The sequence below is a fragment of the Marmota monax genome, unplaced genomic scaffold (assembly GCF_021218885.2).
Source record: "Marmota monax isolate L192 unplaced genomic scaffold, Marmota_monax_Labrador192_F-V1.1 WCK01_AAM20220418_F8-fsc00052, whole genome shotgun sequence".
Classification (NCBI taxonomy): Eukaryota; Metazoa; Chordata; class Mammalia; order Rodentia; family Sciuridae; genus Marmota; species Marmota monax.
The window spans coordinates 9,380,509-9,408,285 of record NW_026693473.1 but is presented as its reverse complement, the minus strand read 5'-3'; the positions used below and the strand labels follow the sequence as shown (position 1 = coordinate 9,408,285).

General features: G+C 47.3%; 2 protein-coding genes across 3 annotated transcripts in view; one reads left to right on the top strand and one right to left on the bottom strand.

Moving 5' to 3' along the window:
- The window catches only part of Xxylt1 (xyloside xylosyltransferase 1), a 218,555-nt gene that overhangs the window by 14,903 nt on the left and 175,875 nt on the right, over positions 1-27,777 (bottom strand). The window lies entirely within an intron of this gene.
- On the top strand, positions 452-18,807 carry LOC124101789 (uncharacterized). Of its 2 annotated transcripts, XR_006854707.1 has the most exons (3): positions 452-605; positions 1,178-1,653; positions 17,766-18,807. XR_006854707.1 is itself a non-coding variant. In XM_058583576.1 (2 exons), exon 2 carries the CDS (start codon positions 17,962-17,964, stop codon positions 18,619-18,621), a length of 660 nt encoding a protein of 219 aa, XP_058439559.1. In that variant the 5' UTR covers positions 1,157-1,653; positions 17,766-17,961; the 3' UTR covers positions 18,622-18,807. The 2 variants fall into 2 exon arrangements, 1 of the variants encoding a protein (XP_058439559.1); XM_058583576.1 differs by lacking the exon at positions 452-605 and having other exon boundaries at positions 1,157-1,653.

The window sequence follows — 27,777 nt, the reverse complement described above, 5'->3', positions numbered from 1 at the left end:
AACTCAAGGTGGCAACAGGTGAGTCTGTGGGCTCAGGCAGACAAAAGGCCACAGATGGAATCTGTTTGTAGCTGAGAGCTGAGCACAGATCTTTGTAGATGCAGAACTGGGCCCAGGTGCATTGAGAGCAGGTGGCTGAAAGGACAAGAGTGAGGCAGCGTGTGCCCCACTGGCTTGACAGACTGTTCGTGCCAAATAACAGGATTTAGTTACCTTAGTCTAGGACAGAGAGAGTTTGCAGAGAAACTTTCCTTCCTTTCAACCAGAAGGCACGCAAGCTCAAGGACAACAGCTGAAATCTCACTGGTGCATATTTTGTGCCAGACTCTGCATTAAGCACTTCCTGCACCCACTGCACACTTGCTTAGCCCTCACAACCCTGTGATCTATATTTAGCCCCATTTTATAGATGAGGAAGTTGAAGCACAGAGAGATTATGTAATATGCCCAGGTCACACAGCAAGAAGCACTGGAGCAAACCTAGGCAATCTGCTTCCAGAGGCCCATGCAATCTGCTCTCATATTCTGCTTCTCAGAGGAGAGGATGGTCAAAGGAGGCAGTCACCCAACACTTCAGGTCTGCAGCCCTGTGCAAGAGAAGCAAGGTGAGGAGGCCCTGGTAGGAGCTAGGCAGTCTCCTCTGACTTCTCTCATAGGAGCTGTGGGAGAGACTTCTGCTTCTCTCTTTGGCTTTTGATTGGAGTTAGCCCTAGTGAATGGCTGCAGCGACAGCCTGAACATCCCAGTTTCCTTCCATACTCAGTACAGGGCAGGTGGTCCGTGGGTCTTCATTAAACTGAAACTTGAATTTAGTTGGCCAACAATATGCAAAACTGTGAGCAAGTCACTTCCCTCTCTACAGAGCTTCTTAACTGAGCAAACATAATTAATTCCATCCACTGACCACAACGATCCCTTCCTGTTTCCTTCCCCAATCCCTAGTTTCTCAGCTGGACTATTTAATAAAGTCATACGAGGCGCGCTCAAAAATTACCCATGCCTGAGCCCCAAATCAATGAAATCAGATGTGGGGAGCACAGGTGATTTCAATTCTCTAAGCTGCCCCTGTCACTCCTGCTCAGAATCTTAGGCCAGCAGCATTTATTTCTCTCCCCGAGCAAGATGACTCAAGAGCATTTTATTGTGAATGATTTTACACATGATCATTTTTCTGCAGGCCATTGTTCCCAAGACCAACCCAAGATGATTAGATGTACAGGGCTGGACAGGCCAATCCTTAGGTCCCTGCAGGGTCTGACATCAGAATGGGGGTGTGGCACCAACTCCGGGTAAGTTTCATGGCAATAAAGCCCATTCATCTCAGCTGGACACCCCAGTCAGGTGAGAGCGGCCCCCACCTTCCCTTCCCAAGGAGCAGGAGATGGCCACCAACATCCAATAAATGAGGCAGTGCTGGGCACCAGCCTCAGGGGTAGAAGCCAGTTCAGAATTCATACATTCAACAAAATGATTTGGAATCGTGAAGTGTGAGCAGCTGGCAAACTGGAGCAAGCCCTCGCAGGGAGCTTTTAACTAATGGAAAATGAGAAATCTTCCCCAGCAAAACCAAAGGGAGATCCAAGAAGCCATGATTCCAGTTCTGGGCTCTCCGAAGTCCAGAGACAAGTTTCTGCCAACACAGACATCTGTTCGGTGAGTACAGGGATATAGCAAAATAGTATCAAGGGTCCTACATTCGGGGATCAAGAGAGCTGGGCGTGAAGGCCAACCTGGCCTCCCCATCTCCCTGGCCTCTTTTTCCCCAGTCTGTGCAATGAGTAACACCAGACCTGTGATTTCCTCAGCTCCAAGGTCCCGTGACTTTTCCCCAGGGGCAGGCCCTCTCTCCTGATCTCTGGTTCCAGAACAAACAGCAAGCTTTTCAGCCAGTTCTCACCCCTGAGCCTGAAGGGAAGGCTTTCTGTAGAGTTTGAGCTTCGTTCATTGTACTTATCCCCAGCCTGAGACCCTGAAGAGGGTTCATCTCCACCTAGCACCTCCCACCCCGCTGCATTCCAGCTCCTGCTGGCCCAGGAGGTTGCCCAATAAAGACCAGCCTCCAATTCCCAACATCTTAAAATACAAAATTCAAAAGATTTTCTAAAGTCTGTTTAAAAATAGTTAAGATACAACCTGGAAAATTACCCCAACTGTGTAGAGCTTTGAAGCATCTCATCTGGAAATAACTAGATCTACAAGAAAGTTGTGGCAACAGGTCAGAGGTCCCTGTGTTGTTCACTGGCTTTCACAACCCTCACATCTTCCCTGATCACACACTTCCCAAACCTAGATGCTACTTCTGAGATGGGCTGTTAGCCACTCGTTGACTTTATCAGATTTCACTGTGGCCCTCTTCTATTCCAGCGTCCAGCCCAGGGTAGCACAACTTTCTGCCACCTGCATTTTGACCATCACAACCATTTTTCCAGTCCCAGCATGGGTCTCAGCCCCAGCTGTTTGCTGGAATCACCTGGGGAGCCTTTGAAAGGCACCAAGTCCAGGGCCACAACACCAGTCACATCAGAGTCCCTGCTGGAGGCAGGACTAGCACCATTTTTCCCCCTAAAGCTCTGGTAATTCTGGTGCACAACCAGTCAGAGCTGAGCTACACTGATCTCAAAATGCCAGAGTATATCCATCCTGCCAAGCTCTTGATGTGGACAAGTGGCTATTTCTAAATTAACTTTTAATGACACATGAATCTTCAATACATTCCTCACATAATGCTCACTGGTGCTTTATCTCTATTTAATCAAATTAGAACATTACAGCTCAAAGTTAAGTCCTTTTTAATTAATCCCTCAATTATATTCTCTCCTCTTCTCTGGAGAAACTCACCTTTCTGTCTTTGGCCTGTACCCTTACAGCCTTTTTGCTATCATTTTTCAAAGAAGCATTAGGAAATGAGATGCTGTGGGGATCATGCTGTGGGGATCATGCCATATGTAACATTCTGTCTGCAGTGCAGTTTGCCCTTAAAAATCTTAAAAGACTTCTCTGCATTATGACATATAAGTCTAGTTCATTTATTTTATAGCTTCATAGTATTTCTGGTATGAGAATATGCTAACTTATTTATTTATGGACATTTTGAGTATTTCTAATTTTGTACTTGTAAGCTCAGGGCCATGTCCATCCTTGAGTACGTCACAGAATGTTACTTATGATATAGCATCTATATAAACACATCTCTATCTTTACAAATTACCCCCCCCCCCAATTTAGCAGTTCAAAATAAGGATGCCTTTTCTTATTTATAGCATGTGTCTCTGTAGAAAAATGAACACATTCCAGTGGAAGTACTAGACCTCAGGGTACAGAGTCTATATTTTGAGTTGTAGTTGACATTGCCTTAGTCTCATCCAAACCAGCTTTCTCAGTTGATTTTTAATTGATTCTCCCAGCAGCAGGATATGAGGGTACTCATTTAGCTACATCTTTGCCAATACTTGACTTACCAAACTTTTAATGTTTGCCCACAAAGGGGTGATGTGTTACCTCATTCTTTTAATTTGTATTCAAATGTCTCTTCTAAAAGGACTATAAGACATCAGAGTTGAGACACATCAATAATCATATAGTCAAAACCTTTAGTTTATAGAATTTTTGAATATAAAAAATTATTTTTATATTTATTATACTCCTTCATTTTCATTGATATGTGATCAATGATGTGTGATTGTGATATAGGTATGATAATATATGTTGAATGAAAACAAAAATCTCCTTTTGCCCTTTCCTCCTCCAACTTCCTTACTGAGATAAACTAATGTTCATAGTTAGTATATCATAATGAGTTATTAACTAGATGTATATATGCATATATAAATAAATAGAAAACAGAGTGAGTGGTGATGCTATTTGACATTAGAGAGATGGCTAAATGTGTTTTTCTGCAATTATTACTTTCTCTTAACAAAAAATCTGTCTTAGAAATCTTTCCCTATCAGCACACCAGACCTAGCCCACTGTTTTCACTTTTACATAATGCTCTATAGCATGGGGCATATTAGTGACCTATTACTGTGTAACCAATTACCCCTCGAAAAGTTGGCAGCTTAAAACAACAAAAGTGTATTATCTCACACCATTTCTGAGTCCATAATCCTGGAGCAGCTTGTCCCTGTGGTTGTGGATCAGGGCCTTGGGTGAGGTTGCAGCTGAGCTGTGGGCTGGAGCTGGAGTCCTCTGAAGAGGCTCCAGTCACTGGGAGGCTTGTGTAGAACTTTGACTCCTGGTGCAGCTCCCTCCCATAGCTGGTGGCAGGTGGACTCTGCTCTGTCCACATGGGCTCTCTCCAGGACTGCTCAGGACAAGGCAGCTTCCCCAGAGCAAGTGATTAGAGAGAAAGGAGGAGAAAAAAAATCCCAAGATGGAAGCCATTGTCCTGACAATGTGACCTGCCATTCCTTTTGCCATGTGCTATTGATTATTTAGATTGGCCCTGGTTTACCACCTGGGGGAATACCAGAGGTGGAGGTGGCTGGGCACCAACTTGGAGGCTGGCTACCACACAGGTCACCATGATTCATTGCTGTTATCCTGGGTGGTCTTCAGTTGTTCATGCTGTCATTCAGTGCTGCTGTGAGCATCCTTGGGCATGCTCCTTGATGCCTGGGTACTTTTCTTCTCATACAGAGAAAAATGACTCCTCCAAGGTCATGCTGCTAATCCTCTACAAGATCAGAATTACAACATCAATCATGTGACTTCCAGTTCCCTCCAATTCCAGAACCATTATGTGAGCAAGGCAAATATGGGCTGAGATTTCAACAAGTATACGAGATAAGACTGGCTGGGAATAGCCAACAGTTTCCAGAATACCAACAAACATGTAATGGCTTATCCTACTCAGTAAGTGCTAAATAAACATCACTGTGTTTGAAGGCTAGATTCAAGGCCTGATCTTCCTTGATTAAAAGGAAGCTGGAAGAAACAAGGACTCCTTCCCATGCCATGATTAGCGGAAACACGGGAGCCAGATGCACATGAGTTTGAATCCTGGCTCGAGCTCTGTGACGTGGGCAAAACACATAAAGCCTGAGATGCTCTTTCCTCATCTGCAAATTGGGTTTCTGAGGATTTCATTTGATGTATGTGGTGCATTCAGCACAGGGTCTGGCTACAGGGCTGCTGCTGTTTGATTTCTCCCCAGTTGACCTAATTCAGTTACCCTTCAAGCTTCCTGAATGAACTTCATTTTCTAAAAAACCATCTGGTGCTCACAGAGCTCACTGTATCCTATTTTCCCACATCTCAGCTTCCTGCTATTTCTACTGACCATGATTTTGAGGCCCATGTTTCCTGTTACAACTGTCCACATTCTGACCCATGAGGCAAGGTGTGGGCCTGACGTCCAGACAGTGAGAGCTCCCTTCCGGTGCCCCTCCTCCCACTGGCAGGAGTGCCAGTCACACAGCAACTGAGCCTGTAGCCACAACCTGAGTCCTCCCTCCCTCTGTGACCTAACTCGCACACAGAGCCCAGCACTTCCAAAGTACCTGAAATGAATGAAGAGAAATCAATATAAGTAAATCAAGTAAAACAGGTTGATCTCAAAGAGAGTCTGTGAGACATCAGATTAGTGCCTGGTGCTGTAATTTGAATGAGTGGCCCCCAAATACCCATGTGTTAAAGGACTGGTCCCCAGTTTGGCACTATTGGGAGGTGATGGAAACTAGAGGAGGTACGGCCCAGTGAAAGGCCCTTAGGTCTTTGGGGATGTGCCGTAGAAGGGAATTAGGACCCCAGTCTCTTCCTCTTCTTCTTTGCTTCTGGGCTCATGAGCTTTTGCGCAGCCTGTCATTGCCATTCAGTGCCCTCACTGGAGGCGCAGAACAATGGGGCCACTTGACCATGGACTAGAACCTCCCAAACCATGAGCCAAAATAATTTTGTTCTCTTTATAGATAATTGCCCTTGGAATTTTATTTACAGGGACAAAAAGCTAACGAATACACCTGGATTCTGATTTAATGTCAAGAGGAGGCCATGGTTTGAATATCGTGTTGCTCTAAAATTCCTTTGTGGAAATCTAATTCCTATTTTTGTGATACAAACAAGTGGGGTTCTTGGAAGGCAATTAGGCCACAAGGACAGATTTGTGTCCTTGTAAAAGAGGCCCACTGGAGTGTGTTCACCCTCCCAGCACATGAAGATATCACAGGAAGGTGCCATTTATGAATCAGAGGGTGGGCTCACCAGACAGTGAGTCTGCCGGCACATTGATCTTGGACTTCCAGACACTGCAACTGTGAGCAAAAAATCCCAGCCTGAGGTATCTTGTTATAGCAGCTGAGCACACTAAGATAGGCGAGATGTGGAATGACTCGGAGTGCTCAGGCAGCCAGAGAGGGAGGGGTGAAGCAGGAGGAGGAAAGGGGGCATTTGCAGTCAGTTTTCTGTGGGCTTCAGAGGCCCTTGGGCCTGCCAGGGTGGGCATCCTGTGTGGAACTGCAGAGAGAAACCCACGCCTTTTCACCAGCTGATGAGCAAGTGGGTTTTGCCAGAACCTCTGGTTTCTCTGAGCTTTAGGAAAGAATTCCTGGGACCCTTACTGCTCTTCAGAATCCAAAGGTCAAAGCAGGACAAGGACAAAGACTTGAAGGGGATGCAGCAAATGACCAAGGAAGGGGATGTCCAAGGCTCACATCCTTTCTCTTTCGGGATCGTGAAAGGTCAAGTGACATACCATAGGAACACCTGAGTTTGGTGACCCCACACACTGTCACCCCCACACCACTTGGAAGCCCTGAGGAAGACCTGAGCTTCCTGGAGGGTGGCCAGCTTGCTGGCCTCAGTGGTAAAGACCATTTCCTCCTCTACTTAGCAAGCCCCAGAGAGGCTGGCCAAGGCCATCAGTTGCCCTTGCTGGTCCAGAGGGCAATACAGCCTTGGAGGTGCTGGGGGAGAAGGACAGGGCCCCAGGGTGCCCATACAGTGCTGGGGCTCAGCAGAGGCCTGGCCCGGCATGACCACACTGCCACTCACAGCCAGGCGGCATCCTGCATCTGGTGGGCCAGACCAATGCTTACCCACACTCTCACTCCAAACCCCTTTGCTGTTCTTCCTCACAGCTTCCTGTTGAAAGATAAATGTTCTGCCTCTGACCAAACAGATTTAGATTTGCTTTACTTTCCTCCCAGGAAGCAGCCAGCCCAGACAGGTCAAAGGGCAGGATTCCAAGCAGTTAAAATGATCTCCAGAGAAGCCTGGAATTTTTCTGTAGACACAAATGTGGCAGAAAAAGGCCAGGGTAGGGGTGTGTCAGTGCCCCAGGACCACTTGGAGAATGGAGTGCCTCTCAGGGTGGGAAGGGCCCACAGCTGCTCGGAGAACCTGATAAGTTCCTGATCCTCTCCTTTTAAGCAGGCTTAGGGTCTTATGTGTCCAGAAGCATAGAACAACCACAGAGACATGTCAAAATCTCATTTTTCCTTCAAGGTAATGTCTTGGTTGTGGTAAGGAAAGAAGATCACTTCAACTTGGATAGGTAAATCCATGACTTAGCAGCAATGTGACTGGGCCTTTAGAACAGGCCACAAGGTTTCTTATGTAACTTCTAAGAAGAGCCCTGCAAAGGTCCTGAAAAACCCTTATCAGGTCCTGTCAGGAGCTAGGAGTTCCACAGAGGACCATCCAAAATGTGTCTCCGGCCTGGAGGGTGCCCTTCCCTTTGTGTGAACTTTGGTCTCCTCATCTGAAACGTGAAAAGATGAAAAATTAGAAAAGATGATCTTGTAAGACTTTCATTGCCACAAAAGTCATCTCAAACCCAGCACCTCAACTCATAGGATAGGGGATGCTGAGCTATGGCTGGGATCCTAAGGGCACAGCAACCTGCACCCATCTTCCAGGGCCTGATAGGCAGCTGGCCATTGGTACACATGCATGGACAGATGAACAAAGGGACTGACCTATGAAGACCAAGCATTGACTCTTCTCCAACATAGCGCTTAGCCTGTCTCATCTGCTGGGCTGTAAGCTCCCTGGGACAAGAGATAGACCTTTTTCCCCAAATCTCTGGTGGTCAGTCAGGATGATCTGGGGTGTCCAGGCTGTTGTTGAAGTTTTGAAGTAGAGTTGTCTGTCCATATCTGCAGGTTCTGTATCCATAGTTTCAACCAACTGTGAATCACATACCTTTGAGGAAAAAAAAATTGTGTATACTGCTCATCTATAGATTTTTTTTCCTAGTTATTTTTCCTGGCCAACACAGTACAACTACTATTTATATAACATTTACATTGTATTAGGTATTATAAGTCACCTAGAGTTTATTTAAATTATATGGGAGATTTTATGTGGATTATATCCAAATATTTCACCATTTTATGTAAAGGTCTTGAGTAGATGCAGATTTGAGGATCCTTGGAAATACTAGAACCAATCCCCATGGATCCTGAGGGACAACATTACCTCTGTACAGTTGTGGCCTAAGCCCCAGGGGACCCCGCCCCCTCCACCCCCACCCCCTGCTGGGCCCCACATCTCCTCCAGGTGTCCTACCATCCATCCACAAAAGGGTAATGCCTGGCATAGCAGGGCCTCTAGTACTCAGCTACAGCCCAGCAAATTGTGTCATTCTGATTCAGTGTCCTTACTGAACCATTGTTAGATGTCTGAGTGATAGAGCAACTCAAGGCCAGCGATAGATAGGGACAGCAGAAGCCTGGTGAGTGCGCCAATCACCTGAGAATTGGTGGATGGAACTCTGGTCTCCCAGTGGACTGGGGAAGTTCTCAACAAGGAAGGGAGGTGGTGTCTGCTGCCTGATCCCAGGAAGACACATGTATGGGGGTCCTCAGCTGGGCAGTGCAAGGCCTTCTAAGGACAGCTGCAGGTGAAGGAAGGTACAGACTTGCTATCCTTGCCACCCCCATGCCCACCCATCCATCTAATCACCTGTTTGTCCATCTGTCATCCATCCACTATCCCCAGAGCTACCACACTCTGGGCTTATCAGCTCTGAGGAGGCCAGAGAGAAGGTTCTACAATTCAGTCAGCTGTGCTAGAGGACAGGCAGGGGGGCAGGTGGGTTGGGTTCAGTCACTTCTGACCTAGGAGCCAGGTAGCCACACCTTCCTGAGCTGTGTTTCCTCTTCTGCTCCAGGGAGCCAGCTAAACCTACCTTCCAACTCACAAAAGGATAGCTGAGCCCAATGCAGGCTCTAATTTATTACCCACAGTTAGGCTGGTATCTTATTTTGATTCACTGGGACTTTTTAAAAGGCCATATGTTCCATGGGTGTGTTTGGTTTGTGCAGATGTGTCCAGCTGTCTGCTTGGTTACACTTTTCTGTATATATAGCAGATGTCAATCAAAACTAAACATGTGTTCCGCTGTTTCTTAGGCATCAAAAATATTCTCGTCATAAAAAAAGGGAACTAGGAAAAATCTAGGATTTTAGTCACAGAGAAATTCCTCAGCAGGGTCCCTTTCAATCCTGAGTCTCCTGCCAGCATGGGAGAGGAGGCTACAGGAGCAGGCTTTGGTTCCCCTGAAGTGAAGTCTTTAGAGCCTCTCAGCAACAGCAGATCTGGGAAAGGAAGTTGGGGTGAGGCTAAGCAGGGAAGGTGGCCAGGTGGGCCAGGGAGTGGTCCACAGGCCCTAGGCAGACATACCTGGTGAGGTGAACCTTGAGTCAGCCAGGATTGACGGGAAGGAGCTGGCTTCACCCTTTAAAAGAGAAGCAGAGAGGGTGCCGTCCTCACCGCATTCCTAGAGTGCCTTCCTTAATTGGACCAAACAATTGATCATTTTATTTCTAATCTGGAAAGTGCTGTGATATTGACCTTCAAGGTTCAGAGATGTGTGTTTAGGTTACGGGAAACCCACAGCTGCCATCCAAGCCACAGAGGGTTTCTAGTGTTCTCTGTCTTCCTGGCAGGGTAGATCTTTATGGAGTGGGGAGATGGTTTTAGCCCCTTCTGTTTAACAGGGACAAAGACAAGGGCCTGGATGCATGTCTACTTCATATCTTTTCTTTCACCTTCAGAAGTGTCCTTCCCATACTAGCCTGGCTTTGGCCAAGACCTGGTGCTTGGAGGTATAGCCAGCCCAGACCCCAAGTTTACTACAGACAGCTGGTTGCTATGACCTTGTGTGACTCTAGGCTGTCTGGAACTCAGAGTACTTGTCTCAAGCCAATAATGTCCTAACTAATCTGTGGAAGAAGGGAACACAAATGTTGGGGACCAACAAGCATGGCTGCTTAATGGGGTGGGTCTCCGGCTGTCTGCAGACAGCATCTCTGGACTTCACCCCTTCTTGATTTAAGGAGACTACCTTTTTCCTTCATCTGGTCTTCAGAAGGGTGTATCTATAGGAGATGAAGTACCCTGGGAAAGCATGGAGTCTCTGTGCTCTGGAGAGAGTTCCACCAGAGGCTGACCAGCGGGCCCACAAAGGCTGTTAAATCCATCCACACCCTGGGTCCTAAAACTTGTCCCATGTCCATCAGTGTTCCTTTGGAATACACACACTGAGCACCTGCTCTGGACCAAGAGAAAACCAGACATAGCTCCTATACCTCAAAGGTCTCAGTCTATGGAAAAAATCAGAACAGACCCCAAACATCTATATTCAAGACCTAAAGAGGGAAGAGGGGGTTTTGAGGTAGAGTATAACATCCAAGTGGGATGAAGCAGGAACCTGAAGAATAAGCCCAGAAAGACATGGAAGGATGGGCGGTGTGCACAGGGAGATAAATGCCAAGAGACTCACAGGTGAAGGAGCCCAGGGCGTGGTCACGCATACCTGTCCAGGTGGAGAAGTAAAGGTAGGACCAAGACAGAATCTCTTTCCCTGCTGCTGGGGGAGGAGGCATGACTCTCTCAGCTCCTAGCTTAGAGCCTCAGAGAAGCCAACCTTCATTCCTCTGGGTCAGAACCCCAAGATGATCTGAACAAAAGGGGATCAGAGGTCACACAGAGTCCCCTCCTCTCCACACTATGCAGGAAAAGGAGTCTGGCAGAAGGAGGGACCAGCCAAAGATAGCCCTTGGTCAAATGGACACAGGACTTTGTGGAAGTGGCCCAAGTCCTCATCAGATGTCCCCTTCCTGCCTCTCTCCTCCATCCCCCATGTCCATGTGCACAGAGCACCCCCAGCAGGAGAGAACATCAGAGGCAGCCTGGGGCCTGCCACCCCTGCCGAGGGGAACACCTGCCACCTGCACACTGACTCTGTCTGGAAGACTTTTGTCATTTGATCGATACAATTAGAGAAGGAGGTGACACTCTGAAGGAGGAGGTAGTCCAGACACGGGGCCTCGCTGTGCTCAGAGTGCTGTGTAAAAAGGTCTGGGCCTCCAGCAACTCCTCAAATCCTTGGGGGCCCCCTCTCAAACAGGCAGACCTGTTTCAAACAAGAAATATGAAGCTTAGAGAGGGCTCTGAGATGCCCAGGTGGAGAGAAAGAAAGGGAGAGGGCAGCAACTCTGCTCCTGCCAGGCCAGCCTTTCCCAGCATGGAAATTTCAGAAAAGGGCCCTTTGAGGTACCCCTCAACCTCCTCCTACAGATCTGGGGGACACAAGTACAATCTTTCTCTCACCGTCTCCTCAATGGGGATGAGTGGCAGTGAAGGTCTGCTGAACATCCGGTCCAATCCAAAAAGGATAGCTTAATGGCCCTGGAACACAGAAATATGATCCAGCTCTTCCAGGTCATCGAGACCATCCACAACATGTACCTTATCATGGAGCTTGCAGATGGGGGACAGCTTCAGTGGCATGTTCCAGAAGCCGGTGGCATCCAGAAGATCCACAGAGTATTCAGGCAGATGGTGAATGTCCTGCACTGGCTCAGGCTCCTCCAAGAAGACCCCAGCCAGGAGCACATCAGGATCCACCAGGCCAGAGACATCACAGGCTCGTTTCCCTCAGACACTTCCCCCTGCCCTGCTCTTCTCTGCCATAGCAGAGATGGTTCTTAATAAATTTCTGTTTTTAAAGAAACTTTTACAGTATGACAAAATTGATGTTCCAAAGGGGAAGGAAGGAAGGAAGGAAGGAAGGGTCAGATTTAGAAAAAGAGGAAGGAAAAAAAAGAGAGAGAGAGAGAGGCCCTGAGCAAGGGCAAGGAGCCCAGTCCAAGGTCTGGACCACTATGCCTCCCTCTCCTGTTCAGGGTAGATAGTCATGCACCTTGAGTCAGGGTAGATGGGTCCTAGAGCCAATGTAGATAGAGACTCTCTCCCCTTGACCTAGTGTACACTGAGATTCTCCCCTTGAGCCACTGTAGACTTGATTCCACTTGAACCAACAGCTTTGGCCAGAAAATATTCCCTTTCCTGGTCTTCAGGTCCCTCCTGAGGTGTGAGGGTAGGTGGCAGCTGTTAGAGAAGACACATGTGTCAAGGCATTGGAAATTTCAGAGTGTTCTGTAGCCTCATCCCCATCCTGTGCCCCATCCTGTGTGCAGGGAAATGAAAGGTGGGTCAGTGGGCAGGGGCGGTCCTGCTACCAGCAGTGGCTGGGTGCTTCACCACCTGCCATGAAGCCTCTGTATCCAGAATCTCCTCCTGGTGGCTGCTAGAGGTCCCAGAGAGAGAGCACATGGGCTTTAGGAACTGAAGATGTTAAACTGGCTCAGGATTGATAACTAACCTAATGGCCAAGTGCACCCATGCGCAACCACTCTTTTCTTTAGGTTCTGGGACTCTGAATTGTGTAAAGGGAAGTTAACCCAAATAAAGAGTTAGAAACCCTCATGTCAGTCATGGGGAGAGTGGGATGGATGTTTGGATCAGTGCAAGTCCACGACTCAGAGGAGCTTAGGGCTGGCAGTCCAAAAAGCCAGAAGTAACAACCATCTTCACGGACTCTGAACAGAAGCAGGCCTCAGTGATCAGTGAGAACAAGACCGAAGCCCTGAGAGCTGTCCTGTGTAGGCACCCAGGAAGCCCCACGTAGGTGAACCTGAAGGATCAAGAGAGTTTGCTCCAAGCAAAGAATGGAGAGAAGAAAGTTTATTGTTGTTGTTGCTGCTGCTGCTGTGATTTTAATGAACAGAGCTTCAGGACCTATAACTGGCCCCACTTCCCTCCCTGGTTACAAAAATCAACTCAAAATGGATTAAAGATTTAAACGTAAGAAAAGAAACTCAAAGTACTTAGAAGAAACAGTGAATTTGTTTTCCTGTGAGCTCCTGGTCTGGGGTGGAGGGGTGTGTTGACCATTTTGGAGGGACAGCTATCAGCTGTGTCAAATCCTGGTGATAGTTAAGGGCTGCACTGAGCAATGTGGAGCTCATGGCACATGGGAACAGCAAGGAGTGTGAGCCTAGGTGCAGCAGACATATAATTGTTCCCCTTTTTACAGGACTGTAATTTGTTTTTTGATGCCTGTGATTATCTTCAGGTACATAGTTTTTCTTTCTGAATACTGTGTCCCAAGAATAAACATCAGAGTAACATTTTAATATCATGTCACTGATATTTGACTCTCTGCCTATCCTTTGAGGATTCCCCAAAACAATTCAAAATAGCTTGCATATTTTTTGTTGTGAATAAATATTCCAGAAAAAAATAGAGACTAACTGTTATTGCTTTAAGTTAAAAGTTAATTGGGCCATGAAAACTCATTGCCATTTCAGTACCAAGAGGTGCAGAACATAATTGCCTTGGTGCATATTGATTTTTTCACTCTGAGATGGTTAGCCCTTGAGATAATTGACCAATACTAGCTTTAAAGAAAGAACAAACCAGTTCCCACACGAAAGAGTTTTTCCTCTGCTGACTCCTCTGCCTGTCCTCAAATGTGCTATGGCTTTTTAAAAATGCCCATGAAATGACAATTAATGACTTGCTTAGCTGACAATTATAGCCCATTTAGTCTTGTCTCATTCAATATTCCTCATTACTTTGACATTTTAGTTCCTAAAAAGCACATTTTAATAACCTCTATTTTCTCATCTGATGTGACCCTTAATTTAAAATTTTGTGCGCAGTTGGGCCTTATTTCTTAATGCAGTGGCAAAGTTATAAAAGAAATTTGAACCAAGTTATTAATTCAGAGTTAAAAGAGGAGAGAGGCTCCAGAGCCTGCCTCATGCTTTCCTCATACCTGATATTCACCCCAAAGGTGTCTTCCCAATCTGCCACTGTTATACTGTCCCCAAGATCCATTGCTGATTGATGGAAGGAGTAGTGTTAGTTATAGGTTCTGAGCAGGGACAGTGTTAGCAGAGGTGGAGAGGAGGCCAGAATCACACATGGAAGCCCACCCGAGTAACAGAGTGAGACCTGCTTAAAAAATAAAAATTAAAAGTGCTGGGAAAGTACCTTAGTTGTAGAGGACTTTTCTGAAACACAGAGGCCCTGGTGTCAATGGCCAGTTTGTCCAAAAAACACAAAACAAAATGAAACAAACAAAAGCAGGGCTTGAGTGAATATGTTCAACACTGAGCACCTCCCATTATGTGAGGACATAGCAACAAGGCACCTTGTCATGGGGAGAGTGGGAAGGATGTTTGGGTCAGTGCAAGTCCACAACTCAGAGGGGTTTAGGGCTAGCAGTCCAAAAAGCCAGATGTAACAACCATCTTCACAGACTCTGAACAGAAGCAGGCCTCAGTGATCAGTGAGAACAAGACCGAAGCCCTGAGAGCTGCCCTGTGTGGGCACCCAGGAAGCCCCCTGTAGTGAACCTGAAGGATCAAGAGAGTTTGCTCCAAGCAAAGAATGGAGACAAGAAAGTTTGTAGCTGCTGCTGTGACTTTTACTAAATAGAGCTTCAGGATCTGTACTTGGTCTCATTTTGGTCTTGGATCCAAAATGAGAGGGTAGAGTATGGCCCAGAAAGAAATTAGGGCTCCATTTTCCAAATGTGGTGAAAGACATGATTCTATAGACTTAAACAGCTCAGCAAACCTTGGTAGGATAAACCCAAAGAAGTCCATGCCCAGACACATTGAGAACACTTACGAACCAAGGATGAAGGAAAACACTTGAAGTCAACTGGAAGAAAATAATACCTTAATGTTAGACATGGAACCGTTTAAGTGGTTATGGAATTCTTATCAGAAATTAGGTAGGACAGAAGGCAGTGAAGTGACATTTTTAAAGTGCCCAAAGGAAAAAACAAAGGAAAACCAAAATCCTGTATACCAAAAGTGTTCTTCAGATAGGAAGGAAAAATAAATATATCTTCATATAAAGCAAAGCTAAGAGCCAGCAGACTTGTTAGCTAAAATAATCATTGGCCCTTCAGACAGACAGAAAATCATACTGGAAGGAAACTTGGGCATCAGGGATAAAGAGAAAAATAAATAACAAATATACAGGTAAATAGAAGAGGCTATTTTTATCTTTTTAAGCTCTTTAAGATATGTTTTCACTATTAAAGGGAAAATTGAGAAAAATATCTGGAACCCAACGAAAACTAAAATATGTCCTATCAAAGTTTGTGCATGCAATGAAAACATTGCTTAGAGATTCATAGCACCAAATGCTTACATTAGGCAAGGAGAAGTTCTCAAATCAATAATCTAAATGACCACTTTCAGAAACAGAAAAAGCTGATGAAAATAAACCCAAAACCAGCACAAGGAAAAAAATTAACATGAAGACTAACTTCAATGACACTGTACAAACCCATACAATGTGGACGAAGTGGAAGATTTCTGGAGAAGTAGGAGCTACCTCAAGAACATTTAGATGGTTGGGTGACCATCAGGGAAATGAAGTTCCTAAAAGGAAAAGTTCCACAAAGATCTTCAGGCAGAGACCACATCACTGAGAATTCTACCACACCTTTGAAGAAGGGTTAATACGAGCTGTATATGAACATTTCCAGGAAGTAGAAGCAGAGGGGACGATTCACAGTGTATTTCATGAAGCTGGTATTACCTGGCCATGAACCCAGAAAAGACGGTGCCAGGATAAAACCATGAAAGAAACCAAAATTTCAGACCTAATTCCATCATGAATGTCGATACACATCTCTACAAAAGGCACTTTATGGACAAGCTGAGGAAGACATATGATGGTATGGATTGATGTAGAATAATGATGCAGCAAAATACTACCCCCATTGATAAGAACTCTCAGACAGGTAGGACCAGGGCATGTTATGGAATAAATCATATCCCCCAAAGACATGAGTAGGTTCAAAACTCCACACCTAAGGATGAGTTCTTTTTTTCTGAAGTGGCATTATTATGATGTAATTACTTACGATGGGGTCATAAGGGGCTAGAATATGCTCTTCCTTCAGCCTGTCTTGTGTCCTTACAAGGAGAGCAGGGTGGACTCTTGATTCAGTGTGGCCTCTTCCTTATAAGGAGAGCAGGGCAAGTTTTGATTCAGTATGACTTAAGCTATTCTGTGACCATCTTCTTTCCGTTTAGTTGATGTTTCTGGCGAAACACTTTAGTATTTGCACCTCTCACTGGAATCTGTCCTCTAGGTATTTCTCTGTGGCTCCCTTTCTTTGTGGTTCCATTTAACATGAGAACCACATGACCCTGGTGTGAATCTGCAGCAGGGCAAATTCAGTAGTGTAGAGACTGCTGCTGCTGTGCCTCTCCATCCCACACCCTCAGCTGCTGATGTCACAGTGGTTATCTGTGTAGACACTGTGTGTTCAGTACCATAGAACACAGCTGGTGTTTTCTGCTACACGAATCTGCTGCATCTTGTAGAAAACAAAAGTGGCCCTAGTTTTAATTGTCATGAATTTGCTTTACCAGAGATGTTTCTTGCCTTCATGGAGATCTGAATTTTTAATCTGATGTCCTTTGGGTCAATCTGAAAGCCTCCCCTCAGGGGACATCTGGTAGGGACCAACTCCCAGAGCTCTTGTCTGTCTGATGCTGTGGTTGGAACGTGTGTGTGTCTGCCCAAAATTCCTGTTGACCCTTCAGCCTCAACATGATGGCATTGAGAGGTGGGCCTGGAGGAGACGATTAGGCCATGGGCACCATCCCTAGGATGGGATGTGTACCTTAAGAGTGCTTCTCCATCATGTGCAAGGACCTGGTTCATTTCCAAGCACACCCCCCAACACACACGTGCACACACACACACACACACGTAGTTTTGTCAGGCTGGGAGCAGTGACATATAGTGGTGTTTTAATGAGCTTTTCCATTGCTGTGGCCAAGACACCCGACAAGAACAACATAGAGGAGGAAAAGTGAACCTGGGGATCACGGGTCAGAGATCTGAGAGCACACATGGCCAGTTCCATTGTTCTGAGCCCAAGGTGAGGCAGCCCATCAGGGAAGATGGGCCCCGCCATCTCCTGACCCGGGTCGAGGTGGCGGTGAAAGTTCTGAGAAAGAAGAAGGAAGACAAGTCCCTGCTAGGGATTCCTTGAAGTTCCTGGAACACCCAAGCATGATCCATCTCTTCCAGGTCATGGAGACCATGGACAACATGTACCTCATCATGGAGCCTGCACATGGAGGGGAGCTCCTGAGTCACATCCCCCTGACTTGTAGCATATGGGAGGTGAAGGTCCGCAAGGCTGTTCAGAGAGATGGTGTGCGTCTTGCAATATTGCCACCAGAAGGGCGTGGTGTGCTGGGGCCCCTTCCACCTAGACTTGAAACCTGAGAACTTCGTGGTGGATTCCAGGGTGCGCCACCCCAAGCTCATCGACTTTGCCCTGAGCACCAGCTTCACGCCTGGGCAGAAGCTGGATGGGTTCAGGGGCACTCTGCCATACTGTGCCCCTGAAATCATCCAGGGGAAGGAATTTGAGGGTCCCCCAGCAGATGTCTGGAGCCTGAACATCACTCTTTATTTTATGTTGACAGAGAAAAGGCCATTCAGGGCGCTCACCAATAAGGAGCACGCAGCCTCTTCCAGCAAATCCTGGTGGTGGACCCCACGGAGAGGCCCACCCTAGAGCAGGTAATGGGGCACCCCGTGGCTGAGCCAGGGCGAGGACTCCTCATCTAACCCTCCCAGCCCTCCCAGCCAGCCACTCCCAAGCGGCCTGACCCCAACATCATGACCTTAATGCTCGACATGGGTTATAACCGGTACAAAGCCTGGTTGTCCCTGGCAAATCATCAATTTGATGGGGCCATGGCTACCTACCTCCTCCTCCAGCACCAGAGAATCCAGGGGCCGGCCAGTGCACTCTGGGCCAAGGCTGTGCATAACGGGATGGATGGGCATCGCCAGGTCCCTGGGGCGGATCCGTCCAGCGTCCACCCCAACAAGTGTCCCAGTGAGCCTGCCCTTGACTTTCCCTGTGAGCAGCAGCTGCCTGATAAAGCCAAGCCCTCTGAGCAGAAGGACACCGCATGTGCCAGCATGCCTGTCTGTCCTCTCCACCTTCTCCACATGAAGACACCCCCTTCCAAGCTAGCCTCCCAGCGGGACCCTCTGGCCTCCCAGGGTGGCTCCACAGGGCAGCCAGGTGAGAAGCAGGGGCTGGAGGGGGGTCACCAGGCAGATGGCCACCTGTCTGCAACAACTGTGCTGCTGCCTGCCGTGCTTCCTCGGCCCGCCTTCCGCAACAGAGTGGCTCTGAGGGTCGCAGGCCACAGTCCCCATAGGTTCCACAACAGAGTGGTTCTAGGGAACATGCCCACGCGAGACAGACCCATGGACAGCCAGAAGACCCCCAGCCAGAGCATCAGGACCTCATGGCGCCAGCACTAGTCAGGAAGCAGACTCCAACAGCTTCAGAAGTGAGGCGCGCCAACTGGCTCAGGCTTCTCTGTGCAGATTCCAGCCAGGAGCGCATCTGGACCCACCAGGACTCTCCTCTGCCCCCACCTGCCAGAGACATCAGAGACTCTCTTCCCTCAGACACTTCCCCCTGCCCTGCTCTTTGCCATAGCAGAGATGGTTCTTAATAAATTTGTTTCTCACAAATTGAATGATAAGATTGACGTTCCAATGATTTATTTAAAAAGTAAACATGTTTAAAGTAGGAGGAGGAAGAGAAAAAGAGGGAGGCCTCAGGGCAAGGGAGGAGTCCAGCAGCCCTCATGCTGCCCAAGGCCTGGACTGTTCAGTGTAAATAGAGATCCCTACCCCTTGAGCCAAGGCACAGTGGGACTCAAACACCTTGGGCCAGTGTAGATGGGGACTCTCTTGCCTTAAGTCTGTTTGAGCTGATCGCTTTGGCTGCGAAGAATCCTGCTTGCGGGCATCAGGGTGGGTGGCAGCTGTTGGAGAAGACACATGTGTCAAGACACTGGAGACTCCAGAGTGTTCTGTGACATCATCTCCATGTTCCCATTTGCATGCAAGGGAGAAGGGGTCAGTGGGCTGAGGTAGACCTGCCAGCAGCAGTGACTGGGTGCTTCACCACATGCCACGCAGCCTCTGTAGCCCAAGTCTCCTCTTGGTCACTGCTAGAGGTCCCTGAGTTTGAGCACCCGGGATTTGGGGACTGGAGATATTAAACCATCTCAGGATTGCTACTTACATCAAAGCCAAGTGCACCCACATGGAATTGCTCTTCTCTTTAGGTTCTAGGGACTCTGAATTTTGTCAAGTGAAGTGCACACCAACAAAGAGAAACCCTCAGGTCAGTCAGGATGGGAGGCTTCGTGCACCTTTAAGCCCTGGCATCTCCACAGGGCTGGGACTGGCAGAGCTGCTCTGGAAGTTTCTTTCTGCCCTTCCCCTTAGTGGGCAGAGATGGATACCTTACAAACAAACAAATGGGAATAGTTTGTGCCATTTGTCCTATTAATGGTTTGCCATTTCCTAGGAGGGCCTCTAGACTTGTAACATTATGAGCAGCTTAGAAGTTTCTAAAAAGTAAAGACTTTGAATATAGTTTTCTAAACAAAAAGAGCATGGAAAATGCCCCTAAGGTTAATCCCCTTCCCAGCTTGAGGCAGGGCACACTGTGTGCAGCCTGGAAAGGGAAGAGTCTGGATCCAGCCTTGCCCTTGGGACTGGGTTGTCTAATTGCTGCCTGAAGGTTCTGGGAGGCAGGAGAGGCATGATGAGGGGAATGGGGCAGTGTGCCCAAGGAGGAAGCCCAGGGCCAGGCTCTCAGAAGGACAGCTGCAGTGGATATGCAGGAAGTCTGAGGAGGGAAGGGAGGCAGGCTAGAGGAGGAATGCCTTTGGTGCACCTATGTGCCTTTGTCTGGGGGGTGGAAAGGAAGGACTTCCTGGTCTCTCTTCTTGTAGACCTGGTGCTGGGCAAGGCTGGGACTTGTCTAATAGGTTTTCTCTCTGTTGCTCCTACAAGTGGAAACTGGCCTTCTTATGGTGCACATGGTAACAGTTCCTGTCTGAGAGGTGGGAGAAAGAAGGGCTGTTTTACAGCCCTTTTAATGCAGTACATTATACAGTTATGTGAAGGCTGAGCCCCTTCATGCTGAGGCCCTGCCAACAAGTAGCCCAAAACCATGGGCTCCATTCCTATAGCCAACACTCACTTGCCCACCGTTGTCCCCAAATGCCTGTTCTCCCTGAGGCCTCCTTTGGTTCACCACTTCCTCAGCCTCTTCTTGCCTGCTGCTGACAAGTGCAGCCAAGAGAGAATGGATGTTTGGGTAAGTGCCACATCCACAAGTCAGAGGAGTTCATGGTTAGCTGTCCAGAAACCCAGAAGTGGCAACCATCTTCACAGACCCTGAATAGAAGTAGGCCTCAGTGTGCTCAATGAGAGCAAGACTGTGGCCCTGGGAGTCATTGTGCTTAGGTCATCCAGGAGATCCAATATAAGTGAACCTGTAGACTGATCAGCAGCATTTGCTCAAAGCAAAAAAAACAGAAGAAAGTTTTGTGTTGTTGTTTCTCCTGCTGCTGCTGCTACTATTATTCTTAATAAATAAAACTTCAGTGACCTATGAGACGGCCTAGCATTAGTGTCATCAGAGATCCCAAATGAGAGCTTGGAGTATGGCACAGAAAATAAGTATGTCTCAATTTTCCAAATGTGATGAAAGACACGAATCTACAGATTAAAACAGCTTAGCAAACCCCAGCAGGAGAAACTCAATGATTCCATGCCCAGACACATGGAGAGCTCTAACCAACCATGGATGAAGGAAAACACTTGCAGTCATCCAGAAGAAAACAATAGCTTATTAACAGATATGGAACCATTGAAGTGACTGTGGAATTCTTATCCAAACCTACGCAAGACCAAAGGCAGTAAAAATAACATTTTCGAAGTACCCAAAGGAAAAACATACTAAAAATCAAAATTTTTCATTTGGAAAACATTCTTCAGGAATGATAGTAAAATAAATGTAATTTCATAGAGAGAAAAGCTAGGGGACTAGGAAAAGGTGATAGGACAGATGTATGATTGTTGAATGGATTGGTGCAGAATAATTATAGGACCAAATTCAACACCTAATGATAAAATTTCTCAGGTAAGTAGGACCAAGGAGTGTTATGGATTAAATTCTATCCCCAGAAGACAGGTGTAGGTTCAAAACTCCATATCTAAGGAAAAGTTTCTCCCCCTACCCCCAGAATTGTCATTATTATGGTGTGATTACCTAAGATGAGGTCCTTAGGGGCTAGCTTGAGTTCAACCTGGCTTGGGTCCTTAGAAGCAGAGCAGGGCAAGGTTTGATTCAGTGTGACTTCTGTCATTCTATGGCTATCTTCTCTTCTGTTCAGTTGATATATGTGATGAAACATTTTAATTTTTGTACCTCTCACTGTGGCTATGTCCTATAGTTATTTCTTGTGGTTCCCACTGGGAGTTCCATTTAATAGGAGAAAGGAACACCACCCTGATGCAAATCTGCAGCAGGGCAACTTCGGTAGTGTAGAGAATGCTGCTGCTGTGCCTCTCCATCCCCACCCCTCAGCTGGTGATGTCACAATGTTACATGCAGATGCACTGTGTGTTCAATACCATACAACACTGTTGGGGTTTGCTGTTACATTATTCTCTTCCATCTTGTAGAAAAGAAAAAGTGGCACTAGCTTTTATAATTGTCACAAATTTGCTTTACCAGAGATCTTTCTGCCTTCATGGCGATCAGAGCTCCTGATTTGGTGTCCTGCAGGTTGACCTGAAAGACTCCCCTCTCACAGGGCACATGTAGTGGCAACCAACTGCCTGGGCTCCTTATAAATTTCTGTTTCTCACAAATGTATACTAAAATTGATGTTCCAAAGATTAACAAAAAGTTGGTTTCAAAATATTCTCCCACTTGGTCCTTCAGGATGGGGCAACATGTGGAACCTCAGGAAAGCTAAGCAGGGATCCAGTTTCCTGAACAGACTCTTTTGCCAATATTATTGTTAACTAAACCTCGCTGCATTCCCTCAGGGTTGGGTGGCAATATTATGTTTTGATGGAAATGTAGAACAGATGGAGGAAAGTTAAAATGAAATCTTACCTTTCACAATGAGGAAATATCCCCTGCCCCAGGAATGTTCTTTATCCCAGATTTGCAGTGGTCTGTAAATCCAGGATAAAGGTCTGGGGGTCTGCAGGGGTGGGGAGGTCTAGCCAGCTCCTCACTGGCTCTCGGCCAGACCTCCTGAGGCTTTGCTGAGCTGAGGGGAGAGGCCCAGGGCCTGGTGCCTATGTCAACCTCTAGCTGCCTTACAAGTCCTGCTGTTTGGGAAAGCCTTAGGCACCCCCAGTAAAGGTCCTTCTACTCCCATTGCATGAAGAAGAGGTGCCAAGCCAGAGCTATCACCTCTGGATGGGCTTTTCTGAGTCACTCCAGCTGGGGTGGACAGGTACCCCAGAGTCCAACCTGAAGGTAATGGGCTCCCTCTAGGCCAACACCCTCTTTCTGTGCTCTTACCTGCCTACTATTCTTGACAGCTATGTATTTAGGTTATTTAAACAAACAGCAGAATAAAGCCAACCACAAGAAAAATCCTGAAACTAATGAGAATCATAATTCAAGATGAGCATTTTCCCCTCTTGGATCTTCAGTTACTTTGCAGATGAGAGGCAGACACTGGTGGCCCAGTGGTAGGGCACCTCAAGACAGATGCAGTGGGGGCCCCTGTCTGGCCCTGGCCTCTTCTCCTGTCCAACCTATCAGTCCTCCTCTGCCCTCCCCAACATTCCCAAATGTGAGTTTTGAGGGATGTGAAGACTCTTTAGGCACAGAGCCCTGCCCCACGCACAAACAGCATTGCTCATCATTTTTTTTCTTAACTTCAGCCCATAAACTTCCTCAAAGACAGCTCCTGGGTCTACAGCATCAAAATGCCTTTTATCCATGAGTGTTGTTCCTCAGAACTCCCTTCCTCTTCCTGGTGTTTCAGCAGGATGCTCACAACAGCGTTCTCACCTGCTCCTCCTGGTCCTAGCCCCACAGACAGAGGGACCTTAGGAAACTCCCTGGGACACCCATTCCTGTGCCTCAAATCCTTCTTTAGCTCCCGGAACCCAGAGCAGCAATGCTGAACACTCGCCTGTACAGAATCACCAGGAGCTTTGAAAGGTCCATGCTTGAACCCCACCCAAAAATCAGACTTTGAGGGGCAGGCAAAAAGAGCTCTTAGGTAATTAAAATGTGCAGCCTGAACTGGACATGTGCCACATACCTGTGATCGCAGCTACTCAGGAGGCTGAGGCAGGAGGATCACAAGTTCAAGGCCAGCCTCAAAATTTAGCAGGACTCTATCTCAAAATAAAACATTAAAAGGGCTGGGGATGTAGCACAGGGATAGAGCACCCATGGGTTGAATTCCTAGTATGAAAAAGATGGAAAAAATCAGTCAGGGTTTAAGACTACTGGGCTAAAAGGTAAAGGTGAGAGGGCAGTGCCTCTCTTCAGAAGCAGGCTGGTAGCCAGGAGGAACCCAGAATTCACCCATCACCACTTGTCAACCCCCAGGAGTGATCAGACATGTTACCAGCTGCTGGGACCAGTAGGAGAGAGATATTTGGGTTCAGTATATTCACATGGTCTCAAAGTATACCAATGAAAGGGAAAGGGACCCTTTCTGTTAGGGAGATTCAGCTGGTCTGTCCTAGCCAAGGTGTTAAACCCAGAACCACTAATGCTGGGACAACCTCATGTCAACCTGCCCCTTGAGGTTGATACAGAGGAGATACCACCATCTGTAAAAATTCTTGCCAAAGATGTTTGACCTGAATCTACAATGAGGTTTTAATACTCCAGAACGGCAGTTTTCTCAAAAGGTTCTGTGATGAAGTAAGTTTTAGGATGTTGAAAACAGATGTGGTCGTCTCCTGCAGGACTCATCAGGCCTTGGATGCCCTGGGGGACATGGGGATTCTCCAAGGAAGGGATGCAGGGTGAGCACAGGATTTCCTAAACAGTTCCCAAGAAATTTTTTTTTTGACCAGATAATTTTTCTCCCAAAATAGCTTCTGATAGACGCTGATCTAAGTTCATCTCATTACTTTACGGAAGGGAAAATGAGGTCCAGTATGGCGAGAGATCATACTTAGGGCTCTGTGGGGTATTAGGAGTGGAGCTGGGGTTAGAACCCATTCCTCCACCATCTCAAGGGGACGGGAAAATGGTGTTGGGTGTTTCCCGATGGCTTTTGAAACAGGAGGGGGCAGATACTGGCGACTAAATGGTGGCCCAACTTGTTTCTACAGTGGATACAGGTCCCACTCCACCCGTTACATGGCGACCACTCTGCAAGCCCTGAGTTGTGTGCATGACTCCTCCTTCAGCCTCGCTACCTATGAAGCTCTAGAAATGAGGACATGTGTATCCACGGAGGTGTGGTCCCATCAGCCTGTCGTGCCATGGCTGCATGTGGGCAAAGAAATGAACGGGACAGCTTGGCACCAAAGCCACCCACAGGCATGAAGAAGAGAAGAGTATCCCTGTCCTTCCTAGGAAATGCTTCACTTATCCTAGCAAATTAAGTGGATGTAGTCCCATTTCTCAAAGCAAGCTCTTCACTTTCTGTGCTTGTGGGAAAGATAGTGAATAGAAAATGTTTCTCAGCTAAGAACAGGCCCATGGCAGGCTAGATGAGACTATTAGCATGGTTTGCTATTTCAAGCCCTGGAAACATAGTCTTCAGGCTTCAGTGACTTAAAAAAGAAGCCCCAAACCATACAAATAATCATCCATCCATCCACTAACCGTCTGCCCATTCACTCATCTGTACATGCAAGAAAAATATGCAAGGAATTGTACAAGCAGTTGTCTGTTGATACATACATAACCACCTACTGTCTGGAATCAAAAGTCCTGGCTTGTGGCATTTTCCAATTTCTGTGGTATAATATAATTTACCAATGTGGCGTCACCATCATGGAGATGGGAGAAGGTGCATGGTAGTGTACTTGAACTTGAACACGTAGTGTTCCCACAACAGATAACTTCAAGAGGACAGAGAACAAAATGCACTAAAGTAACTATGGTGAGTCTTGGATATTGATTACCTTTGTTTTTAAGATAATTTATTTACTCAAAAATTTATACAATGCAATTTGTAATAGCGCTTGTTTTTAACAAGATTGAAAAATTCCCAGAGAATGAGCATCCAGCTCTCCCAAGCCACCATGAGCCATTTCCAACACACAGTCCACGTGGGCACAAGCCAGGAAGCTGTTCTTCACTTGGGCAGGTGTGAAGAGGTGATCAAGTGATTAGTGAGTCGCTCCCTGTACATCCACACTGGGGGAGACAGCCACCTAATCTGTGTCTAAAGCATACAGTTTAAAATGACATCTTCAGTTGTATTGCAAACATGTCCCAAGAATCATTTCAATCCTTACTTTATTTTCCAGGACCACAGGATTCGATTAAATACTGCCTCCTTCTTGAACTACTTTCTTCTCTTGGCTCCTCTGAGCCCCTCACTCTCTTCCTCTGTTAGCTAAAAACAGACTGATATCCAGGTCAAAGGAAATAGCATCCATGTGGGGGAAAAAGCATTACAGTTGTGGCACACTGAATCAAGGCAGCTCCGAAGAGTGGCCCCTATGGCAAATGCAGAAGATCTTTACAGGAGACGAGAGTCCACACTAGTTGTTTCAGGAGGCAGTTCAGTGGCTGGGCAGAAATCCTGAATTGTAAACCTGTTCTGGTGGGTGATTTGGTGAGGGTACTCCCAACTGCTACCAGGTCTTCTGGATCATTGCTGTGTCTCTGGCACCTAGAATCATGTTTGGTACTTAGTAGGAACTCAATAAACACTTCTTGAGTGATAAAATACTTTGGGGCTAGAAGTCCTTTGCCCTAGTGTAAGTTATTTGCCACGCGAGTATCTCTGCCTCTCTAAACCTCAGTTTCCCCTTTATGTACTGTGGAAATAGTTCTTTTCCCTTCTAATTCGTAGGGGGTCACTGCTGTAAAGTAAGACAAAGTCATGCAGGTGAGACCCTTCCATAGTGCTTGTTTTTGAGCAGTAAAGTCCCGTGAACAAAAAGAGTTCAGGAGAACCACTCTTTTTCCACTGCTCCCTCACCCTTGTCACCCCCACTGACCCCAAGAGGCCTGGACAGGAGGAGGAGGGCTGGGGTTGCTAACCTTACCCCAGAGTAAAGGGCGCACTGCCATGAATACAGCAAGAAGCAGGGGTCTGTCCCTCAAGAGGGCCATGGTGCAGATTTCGCAGGCTTCTGAGCCATGTTAGGTGTCGCCCACACAAACCCTGGGCCCTGGAGCCTGGGGAGGCTCCTGGCAGCAGTCAGGATGGAATGTAAGTCAGGGCCACTTGTTCTCCTTGCCAGGAGGCCCCACGGAGCACCTCCTTGCTACCAATGTCACCATCCTGTTCTTCTCCTCAACACTCTTCCTAAAGCCTCTCATGTGCTCAAACCCTCACTCACGACTCTTCAACAGGCCCCGACACTTTTCCCAAGCCTCATGGCCTCCTGCAGGCCACCAGTCCCGGAGCCCTGTTTTCCAGGCCTCTCACTCCCTCAGGAGGTGTCCATCATCCCACAGCTTTATCTTACAAGAAATCCTTGACAGAAGAGATTCTCCACCACACTTAAGGGGACACACAAGGTGGAACAGGGGATGGAAAGGGACTCCCAACACCAGCTGAAGGCTTTTAGCTGGGGCCCCACAGAAGAGCAGGCGGTGGAAAGGAGGTGGAGATGGGAGGGGCTGCAGAGGCTCTGGGCACATCCGGGGAAGGCACTCTGGGAAGTGCAAGGACTGGGCTGTTGTTCCTTAATCCTCAAGGGCCACTGTCTAGGTCTGAATTCAGCTTGCTCTCTGCACAGGTGGAGGTGAAGGTGCTCACACAGACCTGAGTCGGGGGATGCTCTCTGCGCTTCACACAATTCCCATGTTCTTTCTATTAGTACCAAGACACCCCTACCCAAGACTTCAACCCTCTGGCAGGACCAACAACCTACAACTCCCGGTCCAGACGCCCCAGCCTGAGAAGACTCAGGGTCACCACCCAGGCCCCATCTTGTCTCACCCAAACCATGCCTGTGTGGGCTGATTCCCTGGAACATGAGGATGCTGACTGTGTTCAGAGGTTTGTTTCCCCCTCCGTGTTGAATTGCAGGCTCTGACTAACTCTGGCCCTTGCTGGCCTCTTCACTCTGGCTGCGATGGCTCAGAGTGAAGAGGCCAGCAAGGGCCAGAGGTGAGAGTAACTTGCACACAACAAGTTATTGGCAAGGCAGGTTTCAGAATCCTAGTGGCTGCAGTCCCACCGGAGCCTGGACAGAATACAGCTCACATTTATCAACAGAGTTCAGGTAACTTCCTCATTCCCAGAAAACAGTACCTCCCTGTGTGGAGTTGGGAATCTAGGTGTGGGAGAGAGACTCAGAGGTCAAGTCAAGGACACACAACCATGCTGTCTCTCACAGGGGCACATTTGGGGGGGTCTCATCATGTCCTCAAGGAGACATCCTTCACCCTAGTGTGAATCGGGGGTACCCCTTTCAGTGGAC